We start from the raw sequence: 13,390 nt of genomic DNA on the forward strand, positions 1-13,390 counted from the left end.
GAAGTGCAACCTACTTTTTAAATGATTTTTATTTTAAACATTGCTGTATTGCGATTGGTTAAAACTCAACGTTTAAATGGAATCTAACCCTCAATTTTAAAATAATGCCTGGTATTGGTCAACAAATTGTACATTTTGCTAAAAGTGCTAATACCTGGTTTGTACATATTTGCTGATACTCAACTTAGCTGATAGTCCATTTGTAAATATGGTCAATATTATAAGTTTGCAAATATTATCAAATACTGCCTTTGTAAAACAAAAATTGTCCAATTCTTAATTTGTAAATATCTGCTACTCAGTTTGTAAAACATCACTGAAAACCCAGTATTAGTATCAGAAAAGTAAAAGGGGATTGAGCTATCTTTAATTATAATCCATAATAATTTAGCAGTATAATTGGCTTTCTTTTGATACACAGAAGTATATGAATGTTGGCTATGTTTGAAATGTGTAATATTTAAGTTTAGTAGATAAACCTTTAATGCCTAAAATTAAGCAAAATCATGTACGGTATGTCTTTTTTCCTCTTCATTTATTATTTTTTTTAATCGAAGACATTTTAACATTTTTATAATTTTATAATTTGAGCTCTGTTACAATATATTTTTTTAAATGGGCTTAAAGTTTTTTTTAATATGTGGCTTTAGAAACAATGTATAAAGTAAATAATTTAAAGAATTCAAGTGTAAAACCCTGTAATATTAATACAGTGCCAGAGTCCACATATTTCTTTCATTTCAGGTTGAAATCTTTCAGCTTGTCAACACATGCATGTGTATAGCTGTCCATGAAGGGGTGTTGTAAAGTGTTTTTTTTTTTATTTGAAGCAGTAGTGTATGAGTGAATTACACTCTGCAATTTTAGAGGGAAGCCAATGAAAATACCAAAAAAAAAAAAAAAACAATTCTTACATATTGGTGCTTTAAGGTAGTAGCTTTTTGTTTTGTATAAGTTCAATTATTGTTTATTTGCCCTTTAAAATGAGCTGCAAGCCTTGTAACACTTTTCACATTTTTATTATCTTATGCAGGTTTCCAGTTCACAGCTTTGAGACAGCTTATCTGTACGAGTTCTGCTTTGAGGAGCTAAAGGCTAACCAGGCCAATCGGTGGTCATAAATGAGAGTATTACATTCTGCATAGCACCCGTCCAGCTGTGTAGCCTTATTCATATATACTGTACATCTTTACACTCTGCCGATAGACTGCTTTTCTCACTCTGACTTACAGGGCTCTTTACACATGGGCACAAGCCATACTGAGATCTACTGCTGTAGCCATGGTCTTGTCTTGTACATAAGTTGTTAAGCACTGCATCATGAAGCACGACATGGAGATCAGACTGGAGCTTTATAGCTTTATACGCTTATGATGGCTGATCTGGGTTTAAGTACTGAATTCCTATAAAGTGGCTCAGCTCACCCACCGCTAAAGACTAAAGGTAATGAAGTACTGAGGTTCAGTAGACTGCAGACTGCAATGATAACTGGAGGATCACTACTATCCCTCTGACAGTGGCATTGATTCTTCTACCGGGAAGCTTCCTTCTGTCTCCAGCTCAGAGGATGTAGTCGATCTCAGAGTATATGGCGTCCGTCTCGTCTTCTTCACTAGAGCTCTGGCTTTTGAAACACAAAGCGCCACGTCTAAAGAGGAGACAACAAATATATAGAATGATCTGGTGAACACTACATTCAGGTTAATAAAGACGTTTTGTTGTTGGAGCTACAATGATAATGTACACTATGACCATTCAGCATTTCTCTGACAGCAAGGGATTTCAAGAATTCTGTTGATATAACTGCCTCTACTGTCCAAGGTAGATCAGTGAAAGGTCTGTCTTTTCTGTAATTTTGGTTGAGAACCACAGACAGTACACAGCAGGACTAGCAAGCAGACTTCGTCTGAGGGAGGGATCTGTAATTACTGTCCGTTGTCAACAGATGAGGGTGATGTAAGTACTTTCATATAATGCGTTTATAATGTGCTTCTATCAGAGTTAAGTATTAAAGCTCACCTTCCGCGAAAATCAGATTTTTCTTGTTTTTTGTGGAATACAGTAGGTCTCTCCGAGTTGAATGTGTACACCTGCACATTAAACTGTTTTGCAGCCCCCATTGTCTGCAGGAGCTAAGCAAAGAAATCCCCCCTCCCCCCCCTCCGAAAAACGGGTGAATTTTGAATTATCTTTCTGCCTACGTAGGCAGAAACTCACAGACCAGCCCACCTTGGCTCGAGAAACTCCCAGAGGTGGAGCTGAAGCGACGCAACATCACCGCTCATCAGTTAGGAGGTGGGAGGCAGTGAGCGGCAGAGCGGTGGAGGGGCGTCGCAGTGCTCCTAGCCAATCAGAGGAGAGATATTTGCATGCTGTTTGCATGTATGAATATTCATGAGCAAAGCTGGAATCCGGTCATTTTGGACACACCCCTAAAACAGTCCATTAAAAAAGAGCTATACAGAGACACCTGAGCACTTTTTTTTTACAAAAACGGCTCACATGTCATTCATTCATACTAGAGACCACAACTAGACATTTTAAAATGAAAGAAAAAACGACGGAAGGTGAGCTTTAATTAGTTTTTTTCCTTTGCTGCCATTTAGCACAAGCTAACACTAAAGTGTGGTAAATGCTCATGTGGCTTGGCCAGCAACAGCTTATTACCATAAAAGTCACAGTGCCCTTAAATGGCTCATTCTGAAAGGGACTGAAACTGGCAAGATTAAAGCTGGTGAGATCTTTATGCGAGAGTGTTTTGTGCAAATATGTTTTGTATAGGCGATAGACCTATTCTAACGTGTAAAAAGATGTTTAGTATGTCCCATTTACAATCGTCTTGATTTTGTATAGAGCATGGCTTTGCCATACACTGGAATAGTTAAGCAGAGTTTAACTTAATGCCAATGCAAAGATGATTGGTTTGCCTGTAGTCAATTGGGCAATAGACACATACAGATTAGATATATCTTTTGAACATTAGTTTAGAATATGATTTTAAAAAATGACTTTTACATTTATTTATTTTTTGCTTTGTTTGCAGACAGAAATGCAATATCCTTGCCCACACAGTATTACAGTATTATTGATATATGATTATCTGTTGTACAGGCTAATAATGCACACTAACTGCTGGTCCATGCTAATGCGACAGGTGTAATTTATTAGCATGGACCAGCAGTTAGTGTGCATTATTAGCCTGTACAACAGATAATCATATATCAACCCTCTGCCACTATGCTCTGAACATCGCCAGTTTTATTTCTGGGTCATGCTGCTTCACCATCAGCGGCCAGAGTCTGAGAGAGCACAATTGGCCATGCTCTCTCTGGCTGGGTGGATGGCGCACACTCCCCTCATTACTTCCTTTGTGATACTGGTCATCACAGGTTTTTGTTAGCTGATGTATCAGAGCAGCAGTCTTAGGCATATCGAAGGAAAAATATGCTAGACTTTATCTTTTTCCTCTTATTATTGGTGGTAATTCTAGTGATAGGGGTATTCCTCGTGAAGGGTTTATGTAATTGGCCTTCGACAATGGAGAAAAAATGGGATAAAATTTTAAAACAGAAATTTAGTAATTAAGAAATAAAGTGCTTTATTTTGATGCTAATTTATTTTTCTTTTAAGGGTAAAATAACTCATAACAGTAAAGAAAAGAACAGATTTTCTTCCAAAACGTGAAAATATATAGTGTATGATGCAGTTTAATTCATTATGAAGGCTCAATCTATCAACCCCCTCCTTGAAAAAAATTCTTCCATATTACCCAACCCACTAATTAGGACTCCCCTTATCACTAGTGATGCCCCAACACCAGGAGGATGAAGACTAGCACATGCCTCCTCCGACACATGTTAAGTCAGACTCCGCCTCTTTTCTGATGTAGCACTGCTGAGTAGCATCACAGCGCTAACGCTTGGAGGAAAGCGCAGCGACTCAGTTCTGATACATCAGCTCACAGACGCCTTGTGCTGATCTACATCACCCGAAGTGATGAGGAGGAAAAGAGAGCAAGGCCAATTGTGCTCTTTCGGGGCTCCGGCAGCTGATGGCAAGCATGAACAGGATTCGAATCTCCTGATCATAGTGGCAGAGCTTAACCACTCAGAGCCATAGATCAATAGAAAAGTGTCCACTACTGGATGCACCAGCACTGATCGTATATATGAATTAAGTGGTGGAAACTGTTTTAACAAACAGAACATAAAACACGAGTCAGTTCAGTTTGTTCTGAAAACAAGCTCAAAGTTCTCTCAGAGCCGGGCAGGCCCTCCATCCAGGCACTTGTTTATTAGAGTAGTAACATGCTTTAGCTTTATTTGGCAGTGGCTGTCTTTATGTTTATTTTACAGCAGCTATCCTTCATCCTGACATTCCAAGTGTATATAATCCTGCACTGGCTGCAGTGTCTTACCCCTGATTTTGGCACTGTAGGTCCCCAGCACAGGGGCAGTGATCTGTCGGCCCCTCGCCCTCCAAATCCCATGATAGCAGCTCCATTAGATGACTGGCTGCGATAATGCAGCGCTGATGCTCGGTTGGCTTAGTGATGCACACTGGGAAGAGCAGAGCTGAGAAAAGAGAAGGAGGGGTGTGAGTAAGTAAAAAATTAAGTAAATTACAGTATTATTTCAGTAATAGAGGTATTAAACACAGTGATCTATTTTAAGCATTTATTTTTTTATTGTTGATGATTATGGCTTACAGCCAATGGAAACCCAAAAATCAGTGTCTCACAAAATTAAAATGTCATACAAGACCAGTCAGTACTTTAGGCAGTGTGCCAAGTCCTGCTGGAAAATGAAATCTGCATCTACATAAAAGTTGTCAGCAGAGGGAAGCATGAAGTGCTGTAAGATTTTCCGCACTGAAAACACTGCACTGACTTTAGACTTGATATACCACAGTGGATCAACACCAGCAGATGACATGTCTCTCCAAACCATCACTGATTGTAGAAACTTCACACTAGACATCAAGCAGTTTGGACTGTGTGTCTCTCCACTCTTTACAAATGAAATGTAAATTTTACTGATGATCAGTGATGATTTGGAGAGACATGTCATCTGCTGGTGTTGATAAGATTTTTATGGAGATGTGGATTTTATTTTCCAGCACAACTTGGCTCATTGCCCAAACTACCAAAAGTACCAACTGGCCTTATATAATATTCTAAATGTTTGAGACACTTTTTTGGGTTTCCATCGGCTGTAAGCCATAATTGTCACCAATAAATAAATGCTTAAATAATATAGAATTTATTGGTTTCACTTTTTGAACTCAATTACAAATAAAGTAACTTCAATGATATTTAATGTTTTTCTCTAGGAAAATAATTTATTCAACAAGCCAGATGTCTCAGCATGGAGTTTCTAATGATCTCCTGCAATAATCTGTTCCATAGAGCTCAAATATAAAACGTTGGCATGTCAAAGAGCCAAAAATAATCAAGACCAAACCACACCATGACACCAGGTCTTCTGAACGTGTCATGCATAACCTTAAACCAATAAAACTGTTGGTGCAAAACAAACAGGACTCATCTCTGAAGATGAGCTGCTGCCTTTCTGAGTCAATCCACAAGAGTCTGGCATGACTACCCACCAAGTTTCATTCCTGCCGATGGATTCCTTTTAGGTGCAGCTGTTTTTTTTTAAGGTAAGTGTATATTCAGGGTGATTTCTTAAATCTCAGTTTCAATGCTTTCAAACTGCACTTCCTCTCTCATACATTTTATGTCTGCTCTATTACAGGAGGCAATATCACTGAGAGGAGCCATTGTGGTAATAAAATTTGAAGAAAATGATGGCGGTACAGCTCTGCTACAGCTGAAATCTCCAGGGCCTGAATTACAGTAATTTTCTCTGGGAATCATTCTTATTCCATCCACATTTACTCAAATGGGAAATGAGATCTGGAAATTTATTATTTTCCTTGCTGCTCGGTCGTACCTTTGTGGAAAGCGCAGCACAGGTCGCCGCTGCAGTTGCTTTGGTATTCGCAGATGGTGCCCGGTTCACCTTTGGTGGCGTTCTTGGTGCACTGTCCCCACACACAGAGCTGTCCGTCACAGCACTCTACGTCTTTAGTGCAGGTCTATAATTCACATACAAATAAAGGTTATCTTAGGCATAAGATTAAATATTACATTTAAGACTGTGTATTGGCAGGAATCCTGCAGTAGTGAAAGCTTCAGCAAAAGTTCTACAAGGAGACTTGGGTCAAGTCCATTTACATACTTTCTCTGCTTTTAGTCCCTGTTTTATTTACCTTCCATCCTCAACACCACATCCAGTCTGGCTTATGCCAAAGAGTTTAAATTTACTATAATAAATATTATCTGTCATGTTATTAACTATTATCCACTATGTGGCACAGTGTCATATCCTACCAATGTATGTATGCCAAAAGTTATGGGACAGGAACTAGTATTGTGTGCCGTGATTTTTGCTATGAAACTCGTGAAAGCTAAAAAATACTCACTGACCTGCAGGATATGGTCTCCAGCATTGATAATGTCTTTTATTTAATATATTCCCAGTACACATATAACACTCATACAACATTCACAAGATAGCACCTTGCAACTTATATAGGTGTGGGTAATACCAAGTTTCTCTACCTAGATGTAGCACTTCATAATCAATTTAAAGTGGTATTACACATTAATTGCATCATTCTATCACAAAAAATGTATGAAATATGTATTAGTAGTCCACTTTAGTTTCTGAATCTGTTTTTGCTATTTATAGGTTATGTTTATGTTTTTTGAACATGTTGTTTTATTCTATAAACTACAGTCAACATTTCTCCCAAATTCTAAATAAAAGAAAATAGTCATTTAGAGCATTTATTTGCAGAAAATGAGAAATGGCTGAAATAACAAAAAAGAAACAAAGAAAACAAGATTTATATATTTATAAAATGTATCAATATTAGGAATAATCCTGGTTTTTCATTACAGTTTTCATGCATCTTGGCATGTTCTTCTCCACCAGTCTTACACACTGCTTTATGTCTTAACTCCTGGTGCAAAAATTCAAGCAGTTCAGCTTGGTTTGATGGCTTGTGATCATCCATTTTCCTCTTGATTATATTCTCACTTATTAATCATCATTTTTAAGTGGTCTGTTATTTTATTTATTTATTTTTTTTCCAGAGCTGTATATACATATATCCCTTGGATCTCATAAATGATGAATAAATTGACTGTGTTTGGGGTTTAAATGCATGGTAAAGACTGACCACAGGCTGAACCCAGGCATCAGCCATGTCCTTACATTTGTAGTTGGAGGAAGGCCAGAGTCTGCAACTGCCAAGAGCGCATCAGTATTCTAGGTGGTGATCTGCACTTCACTGTCCTTCACCGTCCTGCTCTCTCTGATGGTCTCTGTGACTGTCCTGCATAAGCAGAGATGAGCAGGGGAGGTGGCTTTGATTCAGCCAGCAGCGCACTTTGAAGTGCAGCCCAACAGAGAGGAAAAACTCCCTCATATCAGGTTCCAGACGCACTTGTGGTGCTACTGCATTGCAGTTATAATGCAGGAGCGCTTGCATCATGCTGCTTTACAGTAGGAAGCTGAGGGATTTCAGAGGTGCAGGTCTTTTTCAGCACTTCCTGGATATCTAGGTCAGGATGGGAAAGCTCTGTGAGCTACTGGGATTCTCAGTGTTTATGGTGCAGATCAGGAAAGCTGAGCGCTGGAATGTGAAAGTAATGAGGTTCTATCTCTAGCTCTTACCGCATCCACATCCTTACAGTCCAGACATTCAGAGTGCGCCGCCTCGTACAGACAGTATGTGCCCTTCTCACAGTCCTCATCAATGATGCACTCCTGAAAAAGAGAAAGAAAGAGAGAGAGAGAGAGGGAGGGAGGGGAGAGAATGAGAGATATGAATGAGAATTGTGCTTTAAATGAAAAACAAGCCCAACTTACTGAGCCCCAGTTCAATTCCTGACTCTAAAAAGAGATAAATATCTGTTATAAAAGAGAATAACATCAGTAAAATCCATCTGTCACATCTTTATTATATGATTTATATCATATGAGTTATTTCTACATCTTTTACAGTACAAAAAAACAACCCAAACTGCATTTTTGGTGACCTCCACTCCATGCACACGTTACACTACCCTGAAATGCAAAATGTTGTTGGACATGGGACTGACATAGTGTCCCATGACTTTTGGCATCTCCCATGTGAATGTGATTTCTGCCAGACTGTCTGTCACTCGTCCAGAAGCCACTGTAGGTGGTAATAATAATGTCTTCTATAATGTATTCCCGGTACATACGTGACACTGTGAATTAGGGATAGTAATTACCCACTTACATACTAATGATCAATTTACATACTGCTATCCCATGACTTCTGGCATGCTAGTTTAAATGCCAACAGGCTTGTATTGTAAGTGTGTTTCTAAGTGTGTGAAGTGTGGTTTAACTGTTCCCTACCAAACACAGGAAAATTCATCGTAGTTACTGTCCATTGATAACTATCCCACAAAATCTCCAAAATGGCAACTCTACAGATTTTTTAATGTAAACTTTTAATTTTAATGCAAGTCATTGTAAAAAATATATTATTGTAATCAATTGGAAGCATTTCTATTCTATTGGTCCATTTATAATACATTTTTGACAAAATACAGGAAATTATGTCAAAAAGTGAAAAAGAGAGGTCATGTTACAGATATGATAAGACTGAGAGAGATTGGGAGAGATTCCCTTATGAGCCCAAATACTTAAAAAAACAATAGCCCAAACACTATCATTATGGTTATTATTATTATTATTATTATTATTATTATTATTATTATTATTATTATTGTGTCTATTTACCTTAAATTGTTCTACAACTCTTATTCTTTGCAGATATGAATCTCACTTTTGTTCATTTTTTACTGTGTTAATCTGGCCATTAGAAGGTAGGTGGGGTGGGTGCCATGGGGAAGGGTATTGGAGGGTGGGGTTATGGGGTGGAACTGTAGGGACAGGGGCTGCACGGTGAAACATATGACTGTCTTCTCTTTCTTTGCCTACCTCCTTTGCCATTTTTTTTATTATTATCCCCCCCCCCCCCCGTGTTATGTCCCTGCAATGTACCCTTATAATTTATCGTACTTAAAACGGCAATGAACATTTGAGACAAAAATATATATATCGTCAAAAGCTAAAATCAACCCTCTAATAAACCATATAATGGGTAATTTTCACACTTTCCCTTATAGCAATAACTATAATGCTATTTTCAAAAGAGACTTGGTGTGGTTCAATTTGGCATTTGTGTCAACAGTAATCGCACTCATATATCAGGTGCAGAACAAAACATCCACACTAAGATCTGCGAGAGGAAATTGTCTCAGTCCGGTCCCAGATTAAGAGAGCGTGATCTAAACTTGATCTTACGCAACAATCAGATACACTCCTCATGTTTGAGCTAAACAGGCTGTTCAGGTGCAGTTTAACATGATTTATTACACAGATAATGATTACAGCTATAACCTAATGCAATCTCTGCTGCTGCTCCATGCTTCAAGCAGTTTACACATTGGATGCAGTATGTGTACCGCTTTTGTTACATTTGTAGTTTTTCTTGTTTGAAACTGAATCAAACCAAAGGAGGAAAATGCTCCAAGTTAACAAACGCATACTTTTCAGACCAGAGAAACGAACTACAGGTGTGAAAACACTTTTAATCTACATGTTTTGGTTCATAAATAGAAACATGAGCTATTTATATGTATTAACCTCATTATAATGAATAGCAGAGGTGTGCGGCACAGGCAGGTTTGAGGAGCGTTCAAAGGAAATTGTAGAGGATGTGAGTCTGACACTCAATCTGTGTAATATTTATCTTTAAGAGAGGTGACCCAGACTTTCTGAGCCGCCACTGAAACAACAGACAAAAGCTTTTCATCTCTAAACGCTAAAGTAAACACTACATTTCCCTCCTGCTGAGATTTTACCACATCACTGTTTTACTGATACAACAGCCCTGACTCTCGTTCTGCTTTGTGGGATAGAGAGAAGTGTTTATCTTTAATTGAGTAACCTGAAATTCTACACAGTGAGATACAGACATGACAGAACTCCAAACACACAGGGGCAGCTACCCAGACAGGGGTTAGGCCTAGACTTCACAGCATTTTAAATGGAGATTTTCCATTTAAAAAAAGAATACAGCCTATGACTAGGCTTAATCCGGGCCCTTTTTTTTGGAAGTGATGGCTGTGCATAAATCAAGTAGCCACTCCCATCTCACTCATTTATGCCAATATTTCTTATTCTGTATATTTTTAATAAATTTAAAAAATAATATAAGAATGAATGTTTTATTATTATTTTATGTTTTTTCCCCTTCTAAAACAGGGGCTTGGAAAAAGCTTTGCTATGGAAAAGATGTCCCCGTATAACTTACATGAGCAGTGTCGTTTTCCTTGCCATTCGTCAGAGCAGTGGTTCTGGTGACGCGGAGCTCTTCGGTTCTGTTCTCTGTTATCTGAAAGCACACATGGAAATGTGTTCTGATCCAATATAAAATAATAGTAAGTGATTTTTTGACCTTATTTTGTGTGCTGGATATTTATATATAAAATATGTCATCTTTAATAATAAACACCTGGCGGTTCAATAGGGATGCACCAAATATTCGGCAACCTAAATTATACACAGGACAAAAACAAAGTAAGAGCTGGTGCTGCAGCTGGTCCTGCAGCATCTCAATGCTTTTGCACTGCACTGATAGCAGCTGAACGCTACAGGACTAGAAGCAATCATGTAAAGAATCTTCCAGGTGACCTCGCTGCCAACCTACCTTATCGATCTTCTCCTCGGCGGGAGCGGATTGATTTCCGAGCACAGTGTCTGAACTGCTGTCGCTGCTGTAATTGGAGGTGAGGTTCTGAGCAGGCTGGCTGGATTTTGCACTCTCATTGTCCATCTGAAAAAGAAAAAAAAAACCTTAGTTGTATTTAAGTCATGTGATATTGCGACCAAAATCCAGCTGTTTTGCTATTTTCAGCTGAACAATTTTGTCAAATATTCAGTGCATTCCTAGCAAATGCATAATTATGCTATTTAATTTTCACTATATCAGTGGCACAAATAATCTTAAAATGTGCAATATAATAATATTCTTTATTGTAATTATTACTGGAACACTATACTAGGGCAATATATCCTGGGACTATTTACTAGGGTGCATCAAATATATTTAGCAAATGGTTGCCTAAATATTTTTGGTTGCCAGATATTCAGTGCATCCCTAAAGTAAATGTAAAGTTATACTTTTTTTATTACCATTATATCATCAGCATTTTTTCAGTGGTTGAAAAATGTTAATAATATCGAAAGAGTTTATAATAGTCATTCCTAGATTAAGTGCAGTATTAGGCTACTATATTATCATTACATCAGTGAAATAAAATAGTCCTAAAATTACAATAATATTGTTTACTGCAGTTAGATCTGGAATAATATACAAGAACAATATTTTCAGACTACAAATGTTTGGAATATTTTGGCAACCTAAATTATAGATAAAAAAAAAACACTTTAATGTTTGGATGAAACATTTCCGATTTACCAAATATTCAGTGTATCCCTAGCAAATGCAATATTAGGCTATTACTGTATAATATCATTATATTAGTATTATATAAGATTGCTCTAAAATGACAATAATATTGTTTACTGCAGTTATCTCTGGGGCAAAATATTAGTATAATATTTTAGACAAAAAAAAAAACACTTTCAGTGTTCGATACACAATTTTGAGTTGCCAAATATTTGTTGCATCCCTAGCAACTGCATTATTATGCTATTATATTATCAATATGACAGTGGACAAAATATTTTTAAAATGACAATTATAGTGTTTTTTGCAATTACATCTGGAAGAGCATACTATGGCATTTACTTTGGACAGACTGATTATTTGGCAACCGATAGTATTCATCTGAAAGTAGCAAAAGACACTTTCAGTGGACAGGTTAATAATTTTGGGATGCCAAATATTTGACAATAAATACAAATGCATTATTAGGCTATTACTGTACATTGTCATGCTTCTAAAATGATAATCATATTGTTTATTGCAAATATTACAGGATGAATTTATCATGAAATTTACGATTACACTGAATATTCTAATTAACAAAAAAATTAATAAAATAAGATTCGGTGCATCCCCAGTGAATGCTAAATTACTATACTATAAAATACTATACAACATTTTACCAGTAGAATAAAAAGATCTTAAAATGCCAGTATTACCGGTTATTGCTATTATTTATGCGTATCGTGACCGACTTACATCCATTTCATCCAAAGTGTTGCTTTCTGTGAAAATCAGTCAGTACGTCACTCCTATGATTTGCATGTATATCAGTGTGTGTATTGCATGCAGTACCTGGTGCACCGTGTCCTCCAGCCGGTGCTGCGTGTCCTCCATTAGCTCCTCCACCTCGCGGAACATGTCGCCCAGCGCCGTCTGTCCTCGCGCTCCATCCGCCTCCACCGTACCGTTTAGCTCCTCGTGCACCACATTCGGGGTTACAATGGCTCCGGCGACCGCCACGAGCACGCTCAGCTCGAGCACATGCATCTTTTCTTGCGCGCGCGCCTCGCTGACGGGTTGTGATGAACTGGAGCTGCGCCCTCGGGGGCTCTGAGCCGCGAGCGCACCGGAGCAATATGGGCGCGACCACGTAGGAGAAGAGTCTGCGCGCGCACACGCACGGACTCACGCACGCACACCACCACGCAGGCTGGTGCAGCTGGGTTATATATAGGCCAACGTTTAATTAACACTAACAGTGCTGAATCCGTACTGACACGTTTACTTGGGTTGTTATTCTATGTGCACAAATGTATCCAGATGTATTAATAAATGCATTCAGATAGTTTTCATTTGCACCAATTGCTGACAAAGTACTACTGCCAATAGAATAGGACTCTCTGGAGTACATAGTGCTTCTAGGCCCAATCCCATTTCACCCCTTGGTGCTACTACTTACCCCTACCCCTTCTTTTCAAGTGTAAATCTCACCTTCCATCCTGTCCATCACAGTTACAACTTTATCTATCCCAGCTTCCCTCATGTCTCACTCCATCCTATCTCTTTTCCAATTCTGTCCCACCTACTGTCCCACCTTGTATCCCTCTCCATTTAACCTCCTGTCCCACTGCGTCCCGCCTCCCATCCTGTCCTTCTCTGTCCTTCAACTTTTATCCATCCCAACCTACCTCCTGTCCCACTCCACTCCATTCCATTTTCTTTTTTTTCTGTCCTAACGCCTTTTCTGTTTCTTATTATTATATTTCCCAATCTACCTCCTGTCCCACTGCATCCCGCCTCTTATCCCACCTTCTCCCATCCTGTC

The 13,390-nt window shown here is 38.4% G+C and overlaps 1 protein-coding gene across 1 annotated transcript; it reads right to left on the minus strand.

Annotated features, from left to right (window-relative positions):
* Window positions 1-997: 997 nt before the first annotated feature.
* Window positions 998-12,740, minus strand: dkk3a (dickkopf WNT signaling pathway inhibitor 3a). The gene is made up of 7 exons (XM_022670037.2): window positions 12,418-12,740; window positions 10,822-10,947; window positions 10,426-10,506; window positions 7,746-7,838; window positions 5,955-6,099; window positions 4,418-4,574; window positions 998-1,648 (listed from the first exon to the last, which is right to left on the minus strand). The coding sequence occupies exons 1-7, from the start codon at window positions 12,610-12,612 to the stop codon at window positions 1,561-1,563; spliced, it is 885 nt and encodes a 294-aa protein (XP_022525758.2). The 5' UTR covers window positions 12,613-12,740; the 3' UTR covers window positions 998-1,560.
* Between the last annotated feature and the right edge of the window lie 650 nt (window positions 12,741-13,390).

The sequence above is a fragment of the Astyanax mexicanus genome, chromosome 16 (assembly GCF_023375975.1).
Source record: "Astyanax mexicanus isolate ESR-SI-001 chromosome 16, AstMex3_surface, whole genome shotgun sequence".
Taxonomy (NCBI): Eukaryota; Metazoa; Chordata; class Actinopteri; order Characiformes; family Acestrorhamphidae; genus Astyanax; species Astyanax mexicanus.

Bases quoted from the DNA above. Each gene is read 5' to 3' on its own strand.
- dkk3a (XM_022670037.2), bottom strand. From the start codon at position 12,612: ATGCATGTGCTCGAGCTGAGCGTGCTCGTGGCGGTCGCCGGAGCCATT. The intron at 6,100-7,745 runs GTAAGAGCTAGA...TGTGAATTATAG, and splicing joins ACTGTAAGGATGTGGATGCG to ACCTGCACTAAAGACGTAGA. The intron at 1,649-4,417 runs GTAAGACACTGC...TCTCCTCTTTAG, and splicing joins CTACAGTGCCAAAATCAGGG to ACGTGGCGCTTTGTGTTTCA.